The sequence below is a fragment of the Rousettus aegyptiacus genome, unplaced genomic scaffold, assembly GCF_014176215.1.
Source record: "Rousettus aegyptiacus isolate mRouAeg1 unplaced genomic scaffold, mRouAeg1.p scaffold_m13_p_12, whole genome shotgun sequence".
In the NCBI taxonomy this organism is placed as follows: domain Eukaryota; kingdom Metazoa; phylum Chordata; class Mammalia; order Chiroptera; family Pteropodidae; genus Rousettus; species Rousettus aegyptiacus.
Genome location: NW_023416287.1, coordinates 17,431,256 through 17,452,002, shown reverse-complemented (window position 1 = coordinate 17,452,002; position 20,747 = coordinate 17,431,256). Strand labels below are relative to the sequence as shown.

The window sequence follows — 20,747 nt, the reverse complement described above, 5'->3', positions numbered from 1 at the left end:
GGCCTTCCCAGGATCCTGGGACCTTTCCCACTAGGCCCCCAAGATGCTGTGCTGTAAGTCCCCCCACCTGGCTCTGCTGCTAATTTGAGGTGCAAATCTGAGGGCAAATCATCTTATCAGATGGGAGTGATGGTAGCTAGTTGTGTGACCTTAAATGACCTCTTGGGACCTCAGGTTCTAAGCTCCTAAATAAGCGTGATAATTCCCCATCCCTGGCCTCTGAGAATCAGTCTCTTTATCTGCCTACTGGAAATAATAATAATTATTATGTGTCGCTGAGTAGGTGTCCTGATGTCTTGATTGTGGCATAAAGTTCAAAAGCATAAAGTTCTGAAACTGGACTGCCTGGGTTCACCTTCTAGATATGTTATTTTTTAAGCAGGAGATCTTGGACAGGCCGTTGCACTTCCTTCTCCTTTGGTTTCCTCATCTGTTCAATGTGGGCAGTAATAAAACCCATCGCAGAGGGTTTTGGGGAGGATTAAATGGCATATATTAAGGACACTCTGTGTCTTGGCTATTATGGTTGCTTTCTGTGACTTCAGTGGTTGAACAGCTGATCATGCAGAGGAAAGCACCTTGTTCCAGGTATTACAAGATAATTAACTAGATGTGCCGTTATGGGTTGGCTATTTAACCTGTCGGCCCTGTGTTTCATTGGTACATGTGAGGACTTCGATTATCAGGGTTTCTCAGCCACTGGTATTTAGGGCAAGGAATTCATTGTGCAAGATGTTTGGCATCCCTAGGCCCACAACACCCCCCAGTCACTAACAACCAAAATGCCCTGCCCCAATTCCAAATGCCCACCACTCCCTGGGGGGGAAAACCTGGAACTAAATGGTCTCTAGGGTTCTGTCTAGCTAGAAGAGCTTTGGGCTCCAAGTCCAGGTTTGTTATGGGACCCTAATGTGGTCAACGACGTGAAAGTGCATTATAAACTATAAAGTGCTGTGCATATGGGAGGGGGTGTGGTGATGTTATCTCATTGCTAATGAGGATAGAAGGAATGAGGATGGTTGTGTCCTGGGGGCTGCATCAGGAGAGGAGACCCAGAGCCAGATATGGAGGGATTGTATATGTGGGGAAGCAAGTCTGCTGGGGTGTGATGGGTGCTAGGTCAGGGTGGCAAATGTGTCTCCCTGAGACTTGCACGCCAACTCTTATTGGTTAGCAGTGGCTTTTGTTGTGTCGTGTTGAGTAGGATATTAAAGCCGTACAGTTAGACAGCAGTGTCAGGCTTCCTCGCTCAGGACTAGGGAGTGATGCCCCGCTTGCCATCCCTTTGTCATCCCTTTTGTAGGTAGTAAGACGTGTTAGGGATTTGCGTGAGTCAAAGTACAGGCAGACCTCATTTTATTGCGCGTCACAGATACTGCATTTTTTTTTATAAACTGAAGGTTAGACTCTCCACCAGCAAGATTATGACTTGCTGAAGGCTCAGATGATGGTTAGTATTTTTGTAGCAATACAGTATTTTTAATTAAGTTACATTTTTTTAAGGCATAATGGTATTTCACACTTAGTAGACTACAATATAGTGTAACCATAACTTTCATATGCATTGGAAAAACAAAAAAATGTGTGTGACTCGCTTTATTTTGATATTTGCTTCATTGCAGTGGCCTGGAACTGAATCTGTAATATCTTGGAGGCAGCCTATGATTTAGAGAAAGGTTCAGATCCATGTGGGCTGAAGAAATGCTAATGGCCATCCCTTTAGCTTTGACAGCTCTTTTGACTTAGAGCCCATTGAGAGCTAGTGTCCAGATGTCCCACATGATAGCTCACTGAGGTGGACAGAGCAGAGATAGATATAAGTGTAACAGTTGGGAATACAAACTCTGGAGCCACATTGTCTGGATTCAAATCCTGACTTTGCTACTTAATAGCTGTATGTTCTTAGGCAAGTTATTCAACCTCTCTGTGACATAGCTTCTTATCTGTAAAATGGGAATAATGATGCTTACTTTATAGAATTGTTTTGCGGATTCAATGAGTTCAGATGTAAAGTGCTTGGAATGGTAACCACGCATAGGACTCAATAAATGTTAGCCGCAACTAAGTGTACAATGTATGGTTTCTTGACAGCCAAAGCAAAGAAAGAACTTGGATTACATAACTCTTATTTTCAGAAAGAAGAATGTACACCTGTTCCTCAGGGGAGATTAAATGGCTTCTGATATAATAATTTGAGATAAATATCTTATGTAGGTAGTAATTTAGAAGCCCCTGGGTGTTATAATGAACAAAGTCATCCATAGTGGCTTTGCAGTCATGGAGGAGAAGAATTTATAGCTCACAATTAACTCAGTGGCAGAATGAGGAAAAAATCCTGACTCCCGATTCAGCCCTTGAGTGCTTCCTGGAGGAAACAAGATTGGACTTGAGCCTTGGCAGGAGATGGGGGTTTGGTGGACTGAAGTGAGGTGTGAGGGTGCACCATCCTGTACTGAGAGCAGAGGTCAGGCACTGGGTGAGGCCCAGCCATATACCCACTCCAGAACGTTTCCCTTCCCAGAATCACAGTTCTGATTGTGGCCACCTTCAGGTAGCAAGACTCAGGCCTGGGCCTTTCCCACAGACACCTGTGATCACTTTCTTTCCCTTAGGGGAATGACCCCAGGAGAAGCAGAAATTCACTTCCTGGAGAATGCCAAGAAGCTTTCCATGTACGGAGTAGACCTGCACCATGCCAAGGTACCACTGGGTCCAGAGGTCCCTCTAGCCTCTGGGGGTGCCCCCAATGATCTATCTACCAGGTCTTTCTTGAGGGCTCAGTATGCCAGACCCTCTGTTTCTGACAACCTGAAGCCTTTTTATTCTCATTTCTCATTCCTTGAAGTTCCATAACCCTTTATTTTCCTATGATCTTTATCTTTTTCTCTTTGTATTATATTTATGCATGTGGCACATGGTGTAACACCAAATATGTACCATTAAATGTTTGCTGAGTGAATAAGTTCTTGAGTGATTAACAGAGAGGATGATAGAACAAATGGATGGGTGAATAAATGACAAAATGAAAGGGTGAATGACTGAATGACTATGTGAGGGGTTAGTCAGTGGGACTCCAGCATGGAGGCTCTAAGTCTCCCTGCTCCTGAAGGCTCATTTATAAGCAGAGGTCAGGGAGGGATTTGGGGTGGGTGACAGGCTGCCTCCAGGTGCGGCAACCAGGCCTTCTGTTCCACGGTCCCTTCTCATGCAGGACTCTGAGGGCATTGACATTATGTTAGGAGTCTGTGCCAATGGCCTGCTTATCTACCGGGACCGGCTGAGAATCAACCGCTTTGCTTGGCCCAAGATTCTCAAGATCTCCTACAAGAGGAGTAACTTCTACATCAAGATCCGGCCTGGGGAGGTGAGTGCCTTAGGAACCCCTCCTCCTCACTGGAATTGATTAGAATGGAGAGGACCCTGGCAGCTGGGCCTGGGATACAGGGACAGGGATGCTGGGGTGCTGGGAAGGGGGACATCCCTCTTCTGCTGGGGCCGTCTCCACAAACTTGACACCTTAGGTATGTGCCTGTGTGCACACACACACACACACACACACACACACACACGAGCACACATGTAAAGATAACCAAATGCATTTAGGTTACACAGATTGATGAATACATGTCCATGTCCTTATATTTGCTTACATGTAGCATTCAAGTATGTACACATGCTAAGATACACATAGACATACCCGTGCGAACATGTATATCCAGCCTCCGCATCTCACCCACCAAAAGGTCGATTTGGTTCTATCTCTAGAATAAATGCAAACCCATCTGCTTCTTCCCTTTCCACTGCACCAGCTATCAGCTCTCATCTACATCTCTACAATATTCTTCGGGCTGGTCGGTCTCTCTGCCTCCATTGTCACTCCAGGCCATTTTCCTCATAGCTACTTAAGAGCTTACAAGTCCTTTTCATCAGATCATGTCAGATATACACCCCACCCCTACTCCTTGCTTAAATCTTTTAAGTGCTCTCTTTAGCCTTTGGGCTAAAGTCCAAACTCCTTCTGGCCACCTGCCTCTCTCACATATCTCTGCCCAACTGCCCCGAGCCCCTTTGGCCTTCTCTAAAATCTTTGAATAAGCAAGCTCTTTCTTGCCCTGGGCCCTTTGCTTTTGATCTTCCCCATACCTGAAATTCTCTTCCCTACCTTCTTAGATAGCTGCTGGTTCCTTCCGCATCCTTCAGATCTCTGCTCAAAAATCACCTGTTTAGAGGGCATTCATTCCCCAATCACCCTTTCTAAAGTAGTAGCCGACCGCTCGCTTACACAGGTGTTCTCAGTCACATCACACATCTCGATTCATTCCCTTCATGACCTTTTCAGTATCTGAAGTGATCTTGTTTACTTATTATCAGAGCACCCCCTCTCCCTACAATCCTCTGTCTTGGTCACCATGGTGTCTCTGTTGCTTAGTACCAGACCTGTCACAGATGAAGAGCTCAATCCACCTTACTGAGTAAATGAATGACTAAATGAATGAATAGGCCGGAGTCACATATGCCAGAGAAGGGATTCAGGAAGGAAGAAAAGATGGATGGGCGGTAGAGTGCGCCCAAGTCTTGCTTCTAACCTGCCCTACTTGGTCTTGTAGTATGAGCAGTTTGAGAGCACGATTGGCTTTAAGCTCCCAAACCACCGGTCGGCCAAGAGACTGTGGAAGGTCTGCATCGAGCACCACACGTTCTTCCGGTGAGCCTGACCCTGGGCTACGGTAACTGGGGATGAGACGAAAGCCGTGAGTGTATGTGTGGGTGATGTCTGTGTTTTGTGAGTGGGGAGAGCAGGAGGAGGAACTTGTAGGGACCCTAAAAAAGGCCCTCCTCCTGTTTCCCAAGCCTCTCCCCTCCTGGACCACTCAGAGTTGTCATAGCTGGTGGAGCAGTGGAATGAAAGGCCGACAGCGGTCCAGCCTTTGACCTGGCAATGCAGGTCTGATCCCCGCTCCTCACTTTCATCCCTCTGCTGCAGGCTGGTATCCCCAGAGCCCCCACCCAAGGGCTTCCTGGTGATGGGCTCCAAGTTCCGGTATAGTGGGAGGACCCAGGCACAGACTCGCCAGGCCAGCGCCCTCATTGACCGGCCTGCACCCTTCTTTGAGCGTTCCTCCAGCAAACGGTACACCATGTCCCGCAGCCTTGATGGAGGTATGCCCCAAACTGGAGGTGGAGGCAAGAGTGGTGTTCAGAGAGAAGTAGTGGGTGGTGGTAGGGGGCGGGGAGCATGCCAGGCTCTGCAGAATGAGCCGTGAAGGTGGTAGACACATCACAGGTTGATTTGCACCAGGCATGGCGCCCCAAGAGCACTGCTGCCCTTGGGCAGCTCTCGGCGGGTTAGCTCCAACCTATGGCATTAGCCCTGCTGTGATACTGTGGCACTGCCACTCCCTGGACTTCCCGAGACTTCCCTGAGGCTTGTTGAGGTCCCAGGTTCAGGCATATGGTTTTCTGGGCCCCCTGCCTGAGATGCTTAGTAATTCACAATTTGTCATATCAGGAGAATGACGTATTGTGACTTTAATATGGGCCTTACCTGACCAGAAGTGGAGGTGTTGTTCCCAGTCGTTCTTTTGGTTCCATTGAACTGATTGCCATCTAACCACATGGCACTTACCCCTGCCCCTATTCTTCTCAGGCTGACAAGTGCACTTAACATCAATGAGAATTGGCCCTACATTGTCCTTTATCAAGCAGACCAGGGCTTCTCATAAATGAGGTCCATGGACCACCTGCAACAGAATCACCCGTGAGTTGTTAAACACAAAGGTTCCCAGGCCCTGGCCCAGACCTACTAACTTAATTGGTGCCTCTCAGGGCCCCAGGACTCTCCCTAGAGCCCTATAACCTGGAATTTGTAGGAGAGGCTCAGAAGCCACACAGAACACTGGGAGATTCAGAGTTCAGCAGATCTGATTTCAAATCGCAGCCTTGACACTCACCAGCTGCCCATGGACACAGGAAGTAGTCCACAAATAAATGAGTGAATGCATGGGAGGCCTTGAGCAACTTAACTCCCCCGGACCTATTTCTTCTTCTGCAGAATAAAGAATCCCTAACTTCACTATGTTATGGGGATAACTGAATGAGATAATGCCTCTATGACACCCAAAACAATTCATGGCACATAGTAGGGCCTTAATAAATCATACCCAATAATAAATTATTGTTTATTGTAGCAATAATAAATTATTATTTTTAAGCTTATAGAGGGTGACTTAAAGGTAGAAGGTGGGGATTTGGGTGGCGTAACAGTGGATACTCCCATTGGGGCAGGCCTCTAGGCAACTTAGTTCTGCTTAACAAATATTTTCCAAATGTTATAATAAATTTAGCCCTTTTCTTTGAGGAGCTCATAGCATAGTATGTTTGTAAGCATTCAATGTGATTCAAGCAATAAGAGAAATATGTAAAGAATACAGAGTAGCCTTGAGGCAAGAGAGATTCATTCCGTCTAGGAGGGGCAGACAGGTCTTTGCAAAGAGGGCAGCAACTAGATAGGGTTTTGAAAGATACCTAAGAGTTTCCCAGGTGGTGATGAAGAGTCGGGTTTGGTATTTTTCTGAAGTATAAAGATGAGACCTGTTCCAGGATTTCCTGGCCATGTTCAAAAGACATGCTGTTTTGCTGGAGTCCATTTGGGGCGGAGGAAGCTCCATATTCTCCTTTAGTGGGCACAGAGCTGAGCACTAAGGGAAAGGAGGGTATGTACTGTTCCTCTGTTCTCCTGTGCAGCTTTCATTACTGTGCTGGGGGATAAATGAAGCCCAGATTGTGCAGGGCAGCAAAGATTGGCCCAGAGCTGGTGAGGCTCATCAAAATGGGACCAGAAGCTTGGACTCTAAGGCAGTAGGCCTGAGTCCTTGTCCTGACTCACTGAAAGATCTCAGAGTTTCAATTTATCCTTATAAAATAAGGATAATAATTCCCATTCTAGCCATCAGCACAGACCATTGTGTGACTCATATGAAATAATGTGCATGAATGGGCAATTTGGAGAGTGAATATATATGAGTAAAAGGGATAATTATTCTCCCTTTTTTCATCTAGGCCAATCCCAAGGATAATCTGTGCTCTGGTCATTGTAATTCAGTGTTTTCCAGCCATTTTTTTTTCCCCACGAAGACACAATTCATGGGCATAGTATGAGTTATGCCCAGTGCCTGGTGTAAAGTCTATAATTCCACATTTTAATTTTTTATTCAGAAAAGTACTTTGGGATGCCAATGAGTGAGAAACATGTTATTGTAGGAGTCCCCTTGAATTTTCCCTAATTATAAAGAACTAAATCATTTGCAAACATCAGGACTTTGGCTTTCATTAGTAAAAGCTAACCTCACAATATTTGTGTATTGCTAAATAATGGTCAAGTGAGTATTCTGCCACAATGCCGCCATAAAAAAAATCAACATTTGTAGGCCAACATTGATTGAGTTGTTTCACTCTGTGCCAGCTACTTTTCTAAATACTTACATACATTATCTTATTTGTTCCTCCGCTCGGCTGTCTGAAGTAGGTACTGTTTATAGGTGAGAAAACTGAGGCCCAGAGAGGTTATGTAACTTACACAAGGTCACACAGCCAAGAAGAGATAGATTTGAGATTTGAACCTGGGCTATAGAAATCAGGAGGAGGTCTGGGTCAGGGAGGCAGTCCGCATGACCTAGGGAAGCCTGCTTCATAACTCTGGGCACTGGCTTCTTATCCCCAGTATGCTGGGGGTGCAGAAGTGTCTGTTCTGTTCCAAGCATGGCTGAGCAAGTGTCAGGGCTGGCCCCCTGTCCACACACCTGGGAGATGTCTCACATGGCCACCAGCTGTTTCTGCCTATTTTAGCAGAGTTCTCCCGCCCAGCCTCTGTCAGTGAGAACCATGATGCAGGACCTGATGGTGACAAACAGGAAGAGGATGGCGAGTCTGGGGGACGGCGGTCAGAGGCTGAGGAAGGAGAGGTCAGGACCCCCACTAAGATCAAAGAGCTAAAGGTAGGAACCTGGCTTTCTCATACCTGGGGATCAGGTGGCTAGCCCCAGCCTTGGCCTTCAGGTGCCCCTAGCTGTAGCCAAGCACCCTTGCTAAGTGATGCACCATGCTCAGGGCCTTGCCCACAGTGGGGTGGGGTCACGCTGCCCACCCTATACCCTCCCCTCCTGTTGCCCTGCTTTCCCAGAGGGACACTCTGTCCCCTAGGGGTCTCTGGCCTCCTCTTGCCCACTCCTAATTTTCCCCTTGGACTGTAAGTTGGATCTGCAGGGCCCCTTCCTGCTCAGCGCATGATGGGGTGTCACTGCAGCCTCTCACAAGTGTGTCCCCTTCTGCCGCCCAGCCCATTCCCACATACCCATGCATTCACTCACACATGTGTACTCCTCACCCGCAGAGTTATACACCCAGATGTGCAAACACACACACATGCACGCACATGGGCCTATGCACGCGCAGGTATAGTGTGTTTCCATCATGCAGTCCCACTTGGGAGCAGAGGTCCCTGAACACACATGCTGACCGCAAGACAAAGGAATACCCAGAAGCCCTCATGTCCCACCTGAGTGTGCCTGCTCACTCAGCCTTCTTCTTTGCCTGCCTGGGCCAGCTCCCTGCTCGAGGCCACACAGTTTCTGACTACTCAGTGCCCCACGGGTGGCCCAGCCAGCTTCCTTGGCCTCTGCCACTTGGGTGAGAGGGCTCTGGGCTACCCGCTGGACTGGGCTGGTTGCAGTGTCTCTAATCTATTGGCTCTAATTACCCTGCTGGTTCCTTTCCCTTCTCTCATGTCCGCTAGCCGGAGCAAGAAACCACGCCAAGACACAAACAGGAGGTACTGCATGTCACATGTCCCTACCTACCTAGCCATTCACATCCTCAGCTCATTTGTCACCATCCCACAGTCTACCCCAGGCTCATATCTGGTACCATCTCACCTTTAGCTTCACCTTTGCCCCCTGGCCATCCTCCCTCCTTCCCCCTACGCCTTTCCTCCTTCCCCCTCCCATTCTCTACCCAGCTTCACACTCTGCCTGTCCGGACCACTGACGCTCCCTCCCTGCCTATCATCCCACTTGGGTTCCCCAGCTCTCGTAGGCCATTCTGTACTTTGATTGAGCTCATCTCTTCTACCTCCGCCCCCCCCGGCCTCCAACCCTTCCCTTGACTCATCTCCTCCCCATACCACTGTTTTGGTCATACCTCTACTTCAGCTGTGTCCCCTCTATCCTCACCCCAAGCTTCTTTTCGTATCTATTGGCAACCAGATTGGGAGGGGGGAGTGGAGAGGGAGGAGCCTGGGAGCACATCCGCATCTTCGCAGACTGCAGACTCCGTTGCACCTCCCTGCGGTGGGGCCTGCTGCTTCTCCGGCTCCGTCAGGGAAGCCTCCTCTCTCCTCTTCTCCCTGCCTTTCCTCTTCCTCTTCCCATTTTCATTTCCTCCACCTTATCCCTCCTGTGTTAACCACATCTTCTTCCCTTTCACACAGTCTCCAACTCTTCATTTAAACCTTCATTGTGACAGAAGTGGGTTTATTCTTGGGCCTGAAGAAAAGAGCCAGAGCCTGAGGTATAAGAAGGGCCTGGCCTTGGAGTCCTGGTGTGTGGGTTTCAGCCCTAGTTTTGCCACTGACTCTTGAAGGGTTTGGGGAAAGTCGCCCGAGGCCCCAGTCTCCCATGAGCACAGCAAGGCATTTGGGCTAGGTTTCTCTGAGGCCCTTTAAGGCCCTCCGGGCTCCACCACTTCTTCTAACCCTCAGAAACACTACGTGCCCACAGAGCCAGAGTGGCAGGTGCAGGATAGAAGGTCACAAGCCACATCTTGGATCCATTGCAGCCCAAACCCACCTTCCATACAAACTATGTTAGATTTGATTTCTCAGACAGACATTGTCCTGAGGCAGCTCAGCTTGGGAGGGGATGCTGGAGGTACAGACACGTTTGGAGCGAAAGTGGAAGCCTCAGTAGCACTGGTTTCCTTCATGAGGTCACCTAGGAGTCAATCAGAGTGGATCCTTGGATGCTAAAGATGAGCCCAGGGGAAGAGTCCGGCTTATCCAAGGGCAAGCTTACCTTCCAGGTAGTACTTACAATCACCTGATCTGACCTGTTAATAAGCTCAGATTGTCCACTTCTTGCCATGAATTGAGTTGATGTAAATCCTCAAACAGCCTGGCAGATCGGTGTCCTTGGGCTGCCAGCCTACCCATCCTGCCCCCAGAAGTAGGCAGAAAGCAGCTTTGGCAAGTCATTGCTGTCTCCTGTGCAAAGGACAGACCTCGCTTGACCTAGAGGCAGATTACTCTGTCATGCTGCATTGACCAGAGCTCAAACTTGGCAGTTTAAAGGGGGACACACCTATGACTTCAGCTATACCTGGCTCAGTTCTTATGTCCATCCTTGGGACTTTCCTGTCTTCCTTCTAGCCTCTAATTCTCTTAATCCTCCTGAACACTCCCACAGCATCCTAGTTTCTCTTTCTATCTGTATCTCACCCTGTCTGCTATTGAGGAGTCAGTACCCACAGGTATCTGGAAGATCCTGGGTGGTTGGGAAAGGCAGTGGCTCACAGTGACAGAATTCTGAACACAATTTTTTCCTGGTCCCTGGTGTGGGAACAGGGCCCGTTTTTCTGGACATTCCTAGCCTTAGAAGGTCCCCGAAGAGCCTGAGCAATTGTGCATCTTGGGCTGGGAGCGGCCTAGATAGGACATCCTGATAAGCACAGTGGTTTGGGTCTCAATCAGAGGTACCTGGGTCTGGGAGGCTAGGGAGTAGGCCAGGGCTGCCTAGTGAACAAGGTTGGCGAGTCCTCACTATGCCTTCATTGCGAGCAAAGGGAAGTCATCTCTGTGGCTAAGACTGGATCACGGCACCAAAGGGAACTCACCCAGACCTGTGGGATTTGGGTTGAATTGGGTGTTCCGAGGCCAGGAGCCAGGTGGTAGAGAAGAAAAGGTGGTGCCTGACCAGAAATCTCCTCTTTTTCGTCTTTAAGTGCTTTGTGCACTTCTTGGGGCTACCATCCTTGCCATGCTTTGCCATGGGGTGCTGTAAGGGTGACACAGGGCCATGGAGGGGAATCGCTTTGCTGATGTCGTGATCGTGACCATTGCCATCTTCACCACACCCTGTATCCCATCTTGGAGCTGTTCCTCTAATGCCTGGCTGTCCTTTCTGTCCACCCCTAGTTCTTAGACAAGCCAGAGGATGTCTTACTAAAGCACCAGGCCAGCATCAACGAGCTCAAGAGGACCCTGAAGGAACCCAACAGCAAACTGATCCACCGGGATCGAGACTGGGAGCGGGAGCGCAGGCTGCCGTCCTCGCCCGCCTCCCCCTCTCCCAAGGGCACCCCTGAGAAAGCCAACGAGGTAGGTCTCACCCCAAGCCCCTCAAGAGAGGCTTTGGATAAAGAAGGTAGAGAAGGCTGCTATGTACTGACTTACTCTCACCCTCTACACCTGTATACGCCACCCCCTCCCCCCCATTGCTGCATAAGGTGATGACGGGGGTAGAGGAGCCAGTTAAGCTGAAAAACACAGTCACTGCATCTTGGATTCTGGGGCCCCAAAAGACTCATGGTGGCTTGGTGCAATCCCCTATCTTAGTCAGAGTGTAATGGGGAAGCGGGGTGCTTGTTAGAAATGTAGGTTCTGGGGCCCCACCTCAGACCTCTTGAATCAAAATATAGGAGGTAGAGCCCTGGAATCAGCATTTGCAACAGGTACCCAGGTGGTTCTCATGTCCACTGAACTTTAAGAATGGGGTAGCTCTATCCGGTAACCAGACCCTTTCATGCCTATTGTGAAGGCACAGATTGGGGAATGCTCCTCCCAAAGGTTCCTCGGAGCCCAGGGATGGATCCTCCAGGAAAGTCAGAGCTGCTCCTGTTGCTTCAGGAAAGGATTCCACACGACCTACCTTTCAGATTGGGGTGTTTCTCAGTTGAAAAGGGGAAAGATAGGATCTTGAGAATTCATTAATTTATAATCCCAAACTGTTATTGTTAGCACTGCTAAATCTTGGCAATATTTACCCCTGTTTGTACTTAGATGTTTTCTCTCTAGCGCTGCTGTTTACTGAACTCAAACCAACTGGGGTCTAGACTCACAACACCTGGGTTTGAATTCTGGCTCTGCTGCCTGCTGGCTGGATGATCTGGGGCTTGTTACTTAACCTCTCTGAGCCTCTGTTAGGTAGAGGTAATAAAAGAACCTGCTTCTCAGGAATGTCATGAGAATCAAACGAGGTAAAGCACAGAGGGCTCAGCAGAGTACCTAAATGAGGTACTTATATTTTGAGAGTCCCGGGACTCTCACGTAGAAGGTTAACTTCAAACCTCTTTCAAAGGTAGAACCTGCTTGGTTCAGGTCATTGTTTTACAGACGAGCCCTGAAGCCCAGAAGGGCAAGGACTTGTTCAGTGTCACAGCTGATAGAAGAGGAGCCAGGACCTGATTTTATGGTGTCGCAGGCATTGTATTTGCTGTTAAATCACAGCTGCCTGGGAGCAAAACCAAATCATGTGAAGACCAGGTATAGAGTCAGCAGTGAGTGTGCTGTCCTCTGATGCTCAGACCATTGCTGATGCAGCCATGATCTAATAAGCAGAGCATTTGATGGCCTCAGCATGCTGGAAAACAGAGGGCCTCATCCAGTGTGGCTGCTGTTGTAGCTCCCTGGCTGGAGATTCACAAAGTTAGGGGATGCTTCGGGGACCTTTAAGGCTGGTGCCATGGAGAAAGGCAAATTTCTTCCCCCCACTAAGGCCTTCTGGGGTCACCCTTGGCACTAACAAGACCCTGAAGACTCTGGAGCTGGCCATGGGGGCTGGTCTAGTGATGCAGTTACATACTCTGCTCCTCCTGCCTGGGAAGAGACTTGACCAAAGTGGCCTCTGTTGAGTCCTGAAGTGGGTGAGGTGGGAAGCAGAGGCTTCTGAAAGGGTCAGACTCCCGCAGAGAAGGGCAGGATGAGCCCTGGGGAGCTGGACTCTGGAGCTTAGGCGTGCCTCTGAGCAACCTGACGTAGGGGTGTGCCCCACCTGCTGGTGACAGCCGGGACTGCTAGAAGATGAATCATGAAAGGTGGAGTCTGTTCCACCTCCTGTTTCCCTACCTCTGCCCCAGCAAGTGTAGCCCACTGCTAGAAAGGAGCTCACCTTGGGGTGATGGATCATCTCACTGACTTAGAGGCCCCCTTGGCATTTAGAAGCCCTTGAAGATTTGGAAATGGGGTGGAACCATAGCCAGGGACTGGACTGGATCCTTGGGCAAATGACCTTACCTCTTGGAGCCTCACGGGCTAGTCAGTCCCATCTAAAGAGGACCAAAATTGCCGCTCTATAGGGTTGTTGGGAAAGTTGAACAAAATTATGGATATAAATGTACCTTATAAACTGGAAAGTATGGCTGGCTAGTCATGGGGCTGTTGCTAATGGTGGCTAGAAGCCCTGATCCAAATATGGGCTTTGTGGGGGGATATCCTGCAGGGGTGTTTCATCCAGAGTTCGTAGTAGATTCCTCATAAATTCTTGGGCCTTATCTGGGCCAAAGGGGAATGTTAAGAACTTAAACCAAAATAGGGACTCCAAACTATGAACTATAAAATAGGGACCCCAAACTATAAAGAAGAGTTCCCTTTGGCCAAGCCCAGGTTTTCAATCGAAGATAACTTTTTAAATTGGGCTGAGAGCCAAATACAGGATCGAACCATCACCTAAACTAAAGACACCCAGAGAAGATTCGGAACTGGAGTGCGAATGGTACAGCTCCAAAACCTCTTGAATGAGAGTGGGCAGGTGATGAGGAAAGGCCCAAAGCCACGGCATTGGCTGGTCCAGCAGCTGACCGTGGGCCTTCCTCCCTTGAATGGCTTGGAGGGACAATTCCTTTCTATCCCGCCACATGGTATGGCTCCTTCCTGACCTAATCTATAAACCCCGAGGATGTGGGATTTACAAAGCTGGGCTATTTACAGACTCTGTGTGTGTCTCTCCTGCTTTTTCTCTCTCCCTCTCTGTCTCTCCTTCCCTTTCTCCCCCTTTCCCTTTCCTCTGGCCCTGGGCCTCCCCTGCAGTCCCAGAGGACCCGGGACATCTCTCAGCAGAACTTGGCACCTGAGCCTGGGACGGCCACAGGCTTGGAAGTGTTCACTCAGAAAAGCCTCGCAGCATCTCCTGAGGTTACTGTTGTTACCTCCCCACCCACCCAGGACCCCCCTGGTGGTCTTAAGATAATCCTTTCTCTGGGGTAAAGGGGGAGGACCAGACTCTGCCACACAGATGGGGGCAGTGGGTAGCCCATATTATCCCCATGCTGTGACAAGTGAGCATCCCTGTTCCAAGGATCCATCAAGGGCAGATCCCTCCCTCATTTATTGTTTCCCAGGAATCAGGACTGAAACCATTCAGTGAAGACAGAATCACCTGAGTCACCTCTGGCTTCAAAGAGAGGTAGAAATGATCTCCTCCCCTCAGGCCCTGCTTTCTAAGCTTGAAATGAGGAGTCATGGCACCTAAATTCTTCCCTGAGGTCTTGTCTCTGTTCAGAAGTCTGAGTAGGGTCTAGCGGTGGCTAGTGAGGGAATGGCATCCCATCCATACCCCTCCTCCTCTAAACTTGGGAATTGAGATCTGTCAGGGTCTCCCGGCAGGCGAGGTGGGCATCTTGCTCCAAGTAGTAGTATCTTTGGGGTTGTAGAGATGTTGTCAGGCAAGTGTTCTAAGAGAGGAGGGCATTGCCTCTGTGCCCAGGACAGAGAGCTTTGGAACTTCCCGTGGACCTGTATGGATGCCAGGTGGAACCCAGGCCCAGAGTTCCTCTCTGCTGGGACTTCATAGACTGTCAGGATTGAAAGGTACTGATTGTTCATCTGGGCGAAACTTCTTTCTCCTTGGTATCTGAACCCGCTCTGTTGGCACAGTGTGTATGAGGGCATATACCTTTCTCAACCCTCAGAGAAAATTTTCGTAGCTGCTGAAGACAGGCTAGAACTGTAAAAGAGACATGAGTCAGCTACATAAGTGATAAAACATAAATCGTAGTTCTACTCTGAAATTTTCTTCAACGTAAAAGTAAAAACTTCTCTTGAGAGAAGTTGGACAGAAGTCAACAGCATCCCAAGGTCAGGGAAACAGTGATGCTCTGGAGCACGGAGATGCTCCTAGAGCCAAGGACAGGTGTCCATACTGGGGCAAGAGGGGGACGTGTGCCCTTCATCGGCATTCATGAAAATGGTCCATCCAGCCCCTACCACAAAGGGGGCTCTCGCTGTTTTAACAGTAGTTCGTTTTGTCTTCAGTCATCATTGGAAAGTTTTCATATTGAATTATCTGCCCTTCCGAATCACCTGCCTGTGGGCCTCACTCTGTCCCCAGGCCCCTTAGATCTGCTCTGCATCCTCCTCCAGGAAGGAAGGCCCTTCAGAGTTGAACGCCAACCTCCCATCATTCTTCAAGTTTCTTCCAGGGCCTGGCTTCTAGGGGGCTCCTCATCCTGGATCCTCATCCTGGGAATGTCCTATAAAGAGCAGAGCCCAGAATGTGACAGAGCTCGAGGTGGGGCCTGAACAGCCCAGAGTCAGCAGAACTGCCTGGCTGGAGATTTTCTCCCTGACAGTGGTTCGTGTGGGCACAGAGTTGGCTGTACTTTCGCTCCCAGCTCATTTTTTTGGCCTGTCTTGTCCCAGTGTCTCCATATGATAGCAGGGGCGCTCTGAGCAGGCACTGCGGGTCTCCTGGCTCAGTGGGGAGAATGGCTGTTGGGCCACTCTGACATCATCCCCATCTTGTAATCTGGCCAGAACAACTTTTGGACTGATCTCCAGGGCCAGGTGTAGCTCTGCCAATGTCTTGGTGCCAGTGAGCTTTTTTCATTTTTCATTTAGTCTTTTTTTTTTTTCTCTTTAAGAGCTTACATATCTTTCACTTGTTACGAGCAGAGCTTCTTTTTCCCTCAGTGCTCACTCTGTCATTTTGTGCAAGTCCCCTCCCCTCTGGGAGCCTCAGTTTCTCATTCTGAAATAAGAGTACCAGTACCTGCTTCACAGGTTGCCATTTAGATTGAATTTAATAAGTTAGACAAAGGCTGACATTGCCTGGCACAAAGTAACTAATGTGAGTATGTGTTTCCATTTTTTTCCCTACACAATCTTTCTATTGGGTGCCACTGCCCACTTCGCTCAGCCTACTTTCTAAACTTCTAGTTTCTAAGCTTCTAGTTTCTAAAAACTAGTTTCTAGTTAGATTTGGGGCAGGAATGTTCCAGAAAGAGTCTCATGGACCATCTTTGGCCATCATTGCTAGGCTGATGTCAGTATAAACTGAAATGGCCTCAGTTTCCACATCTGTACCGTGAGGGGCAGTGATTTCAAAGGAGGGGAGTACCTCAGGGCACTAGGACAGCCCGGGTCCCCAACTTCAACAGGAAAGCCCCATATTTGTGTTACATATTGGACTTCCATTAAGATTGTGTGTGAATAACGTATTCTGTGGCTGTAAGTTCAAAATCCCAACGGCCTTCTTGCTTTTCGAATGATTCTAGAAGTCCATCATTTTTCTCCTAAGCATTGTCCAGAGGACTCCAGGGGCGGTGGAGGGCTGTTTTGCTGACGATTTGACAGCGCTTTGCTCTCGGTGGTGCTTCTGACCTTCTGTGATGTGTTCTGGTCAGTCTTTTCACTATTGTGGATTTTGTTAGAATTCCTCAAGAATAAGCCTTCGTGTCTCTTTCTTTGGGAATGAACACCACAAAATTCAAGCTGTTCAAGCCATTGTGATGACTGGCACTAACCTCTCTAGAAGCTGGCCATTTGGTATTTTTTTGTCCTAATCTCTTTCCGGAAGCTCTTGCAGAAAGGTCAGATTTTAGGCTGTGATCCGTGGAACTTAACTCAATGCTTCCCCTCAACTTGATATTAGATCGCAGTTGGGACCCATGTTCCATATTTTGTGAGATAAGACAGCTAGGATCTCAGGCGTCAAAGATCAGGCACTCTTTTCCTGACTCTACTATAAGCTTACTGTGACTTTGGGTAAGTCACTGACTTTCTCTAGGCCTCAGTTTACCCATTTGCACAATGAGGAAATTAGACAGGAAGTGTCTTTGGTGTTCTTTTGGCTCTGACATTCAAAGATTCCATGCGATGTCAGCTACTTTCCCCTCTGACAGTGGCAGTTCTATTGTTAAAAGAGGCTCATCCATGGATCTCCATTTCCCCATGGTTAACACGGAGAGGGCAGGAGACCCTATCCCATTTTACCAAGTTGGGGCGGTGGTTGAGGGGAGTTGGTAAATAACTTGTCGAGTGTTTTGATGGGAAGAGGAGCCTTGATGAGGCTGGCTGGCATTGTCATACCTTCCTCTCCCCAGCCAGTTCTGGGGATGTGTTGACCTCTCAGTGGTAGATGAATCCCTCCTTGCAGAGGGAAAAGGTGACCCGCTCTTCAGGTGCCTGATATTTCATGTTAACTCTCCTTGCTCTGATTGAAACACAGGGTTCAGAGCATTGGGTACTTATTGAAAGAAAGTACAGTAGGCCAGAAGAACTCAGACTCCTAAAAGTGGCCGCCACGCAGCAGGACGAAAGTGAGGCAGGCCTCGCAGATATCCTTGCTGATGGCAGACTCTCCAAGGTAGACGTCCTGGTAGACAAGTTCAAAGTTGAAGTGGCCACAGAAGAAATGGTGGGGGCCAGAAGAGCGAACACTCAGCAAAAAGGAAGAATGATCGCAAGTCCTGAAGACTTCGAGTCAGTGTGGAAGGAAGGCCCCTCGGTCGGAGAAGGCCCAGGAGGATGCACACAAGCAGAAAAGCTCCTTGAGAGCTCCCAGTTCAGGGCGAGCACTGGGGAGGCAACCATCAGAAAGCTCTGTGTCTCAGGTGGTCAGCTGGAGGGCCAGATGGAGCTGAGGAAGCCGCTGGAGGAGTTCCAGACTTGTGGAAGAACCACTGTCCCGGGGGCCAGGCCAGCAGAGGCGGATGTCCCCTCTCCAGCCTCTGACAAGGGAGGACTCAAGTCATTTCTGCTGGACCCAGCCCATGTGGAAGCCACAGCCGACTCAAGCGATGAAACAGATACTTCCTTGGCAGAGAGGAGCTTCTATTTAAACTACGGGGAGAAAGATTTTGAAGACCAAATCCTCCCTCCACCACTGGAGAAGAGAGAAGAGCACCTGGAAGCCCCTCCTGGAGGCGAGACAAGGCCGGAGCTCTCAGAGGAGCTTGCGGTGAGCTCTGAGCTGAGTTCCTTGGACCTGGGAGGCTCTGCTGCAGCCTCCAGCAGGAACAAGGATGAAGGCAGCGAAGCCCACACAGCTTCCTTGGAGGAAGGGATGGGACCCCGCAGGAACCGCCAAAGACCGAATGACCTGGAGATCTTTTTCGAGCACTTCAGTAAGAGACCTTCCGCAGGGCAGACATGTTCTGAGGACTGGGAAGAGGCTGGGCGGGGGGTGGAAGGAGAATTTACCCACCCAGCATCCATGATCGCCACAGAGGAAGAGGGCACTAGCAGTGGAGATTTGATGGGACAGGCTGAGAAAAGTCCCCTGGCAGGATGGAAGAACCACTCACCTCACAGAGCAGGTAGTGTGCACCCAGACCTCCCGCCTTGTGCCCTTCCATGGAAGCCAGCCAAACCAGACAGAGGAAACTTCCTGCCCAAAGACAGGGGACTTCACACCCAAACAGGAGAACCTGCGACGGAGGACAGCAAGGTTCAGATGGCGTTTCTTCAGATGGAGGTGATCAACCCACTCCCAACCTCCTCCGGTCCCTTTCAGGCACAGGCACCTCCAGAGGAAGCTTCTCCAAGCCCAGCCCCTCGTGGGTTAGGGGAACCTTTGCAGCTCAGGGAACCCTTTGGAGAAGAATCCCCTATGTTTCTCAAACATACCCATCCTCCTAAAGAGAGCTCGGAGCCCAAGGACCAAGTAGAGCCAGTGGCAACTCTGGACAGAGGTGAGCGCAGAGCACCTCCCGTCACCAGCAGAAAGCCTAGAGTTGTCCTTGAAGAAATCGAGGGGGCTGTGCCCCTGAGGTTAGGGTTCCCTGCAGGGAAGCAAAAGGAGATGACTCCTTTCCAGACTGGGGGCCAAGAGGGCTCCCTGGAAGATATTAGCAAGACCTCGGTGGCCAACAAAATTCGGATCTTTGAGACCCATGGAGCCGAAACTCGCCGAGTGAGTCACGGCGAAACAAGGCTCCTTCCAAGTGAGTTGTCTTCGGAGGCCTCCCTAGGGCAGGTAGAGCAACAGCGCACTCAGCTTTTGGACCTGGGCTTCGTCCAACTCCAGCCCCCAGGGGACATTGCCAGCCCCAAGGCCGCACATTTCTCAGTGATGCCACCTGCTACCAGATACTTCAGGGAGGGCACGTCTGCCACAAGCCACCACGAAGGATGCATGGAGCCCGAACTCATCTCCCCAGATTCGGGCTGTGAAACTACGCTGGAGGAAGCTACTGGGGCAACTGGCCACGTGAGCCCCTGCCCCTGATGCTGCCCCCAGCAGGGGGAGCTGACCGCATGCCGCGTAGCTCTTTAGAAGCATGTTTTATTAGCCCCTCGCCGTTAGTGCAATCGTAGGCTGCTTGTTCTTCCCTATGAGTTCTTTTCCCTAAATGGGCCTGAGTGTAGCCCAGGCAGAATGACGGGTTCATCCGCTTGGCCTATGTTAGCTTCGCCATAGAGACCCTCAGCTTTTGGTGACCTGGTGCCCAGAGGGTCACACAGCCCCAGTAGAGAAGGCGGTACCACTGCCAGCAAACTACATACTTGCTTTGCCTTGCTGCCCCTCCCCTGCCAGGTTTCTACCTGTTTTGCTTGGCTTGTCCAGTGACCTTCCTTCATCCTTTCCCTTCCCTGGTTCTCCTGCCTTGGAGAAGCTGACAGTCTAGCAGTTTCCATCCTTCACTTCTGGTTCCCGCTCCATCCCAGTGCCAAGTTCTCTCCTGCCTCCTTAAGACTAACTATCTTCTCTAATCCAGAACAAATCCGGAGACGCGGTCAGGGAAGAGAAGCACGTCACCAGTTTAGCAGCAAACCCCCCTGGGAAAGGGGGGCGTCTGAGATTCGCCAGTCCCTCAGGCCCTCAGGTCTCTGTAGCCCCTTGGTGCCCGGATCACCCGGTCGTCTTCGTCTGGCCTGGGTGCATCTCTGCCTTAGATTCCCACCTGCTCTGGCAGCGCTTCATGTGGAAGCTCAACTCTGGCTTGTCTGCAGTGTGTCCTCACACCTCTCAACCTTCCAGAAACTGGCTCAGTGGACGCTTGTTAAGCAAGTGACTTTCTAAGTGCACTGAATCTCTAGAACCTGAAGCCAAATACTTACAAAAATATTTGGTGGGTGTTAGATTGGTCTTAAAAAGGAATGTCATGAACCAGCCCCAAATGTGTATGGTGTTTAATCCCTGACAGTTGAGAGGTATGTATGTCAGACAAGAGTTGCTGGTTCCCCTCCGGCATTTCCTTGGCCTGCTGTTGTCAATTACACTGATGGGACCAGAACCTCTACCCCGTGGTCTGCCCATCCACCTACTCGTGGAGCTCAGGGTTGAACCGATATAGCACCCAGCTCCCCGGAATTACCCCATATTGTTCCTCCCTCAAGACGATGCCGACCCCTCCCATGGAGACTCAGTGGAATTGACAAACCGTGCTGGCTTCCTCTTTGTTCTTGAAAGCACTTGGCTCCAGCCCCTCTGCCTCCCCAGCCTGGGCGTCCCTGATCCCTGGGTTTCCCTCTGTGGTTC

The 20,747-nt window shown here is 49.8% G+C and overlaps 1 protein-coding gene across 17 annotated transcripts in view; it reads left to right on the top strand.

The window, feature by feature from the left end:
* Positions 1–20,747, top strand: part of EPB41L1 (erythrocyte membrane protein band 4.1 like 1) — a 117,341-nt gene that overhangs the window by 75,450 nt on the left and 21,144 nt on the right. For 7 of the 17 annotated variants that reach the window (XM_016148356.2, XM_016148358.2, XM_016148355.2 and 4 more), the window contains 10 exons: positions 2,613–2,700; positions 3,212–3,364; positions 4,608–4,705; positions 4,985–5,160; positions 7,846–7,994; positions 8,792–8,827; positions 11,186–11,368; positions 14,075–14,179; positions 17,493–19,475; positions 19,984–20,091. In XM_016148356.2, coding sequence (XP_016003842.2) covers positions 2,613–2,700; positions 3,212–3,364; positions 4,608–4,705; positions 4,985–5,160; positions 7,846–7,994; positions 8,792–8,827; positions 11,186–11,368; positions 14,075–14,179; positions 17,493–19,475; positions 19,984–20,091 — 3,079 coding nt within the window. The remainder of the gene's footprint in view (positions 1–2,612; positions 2,701–3,211; positions 3,365–4,607; positions 4,706–4,984; positions 5,161–7,845; positions 7,995–8,791; positions 8,828–11,185; positions 11,369–14,074; positions 14,180–17,492; positions 19,476–19,983; positions 20,092–20,747) is intronic. The other 10 variants (XM_036229449.1, XM_016148366.2, XM_016148361.2 and 7 more) reach the window with 5 other exon arrangements.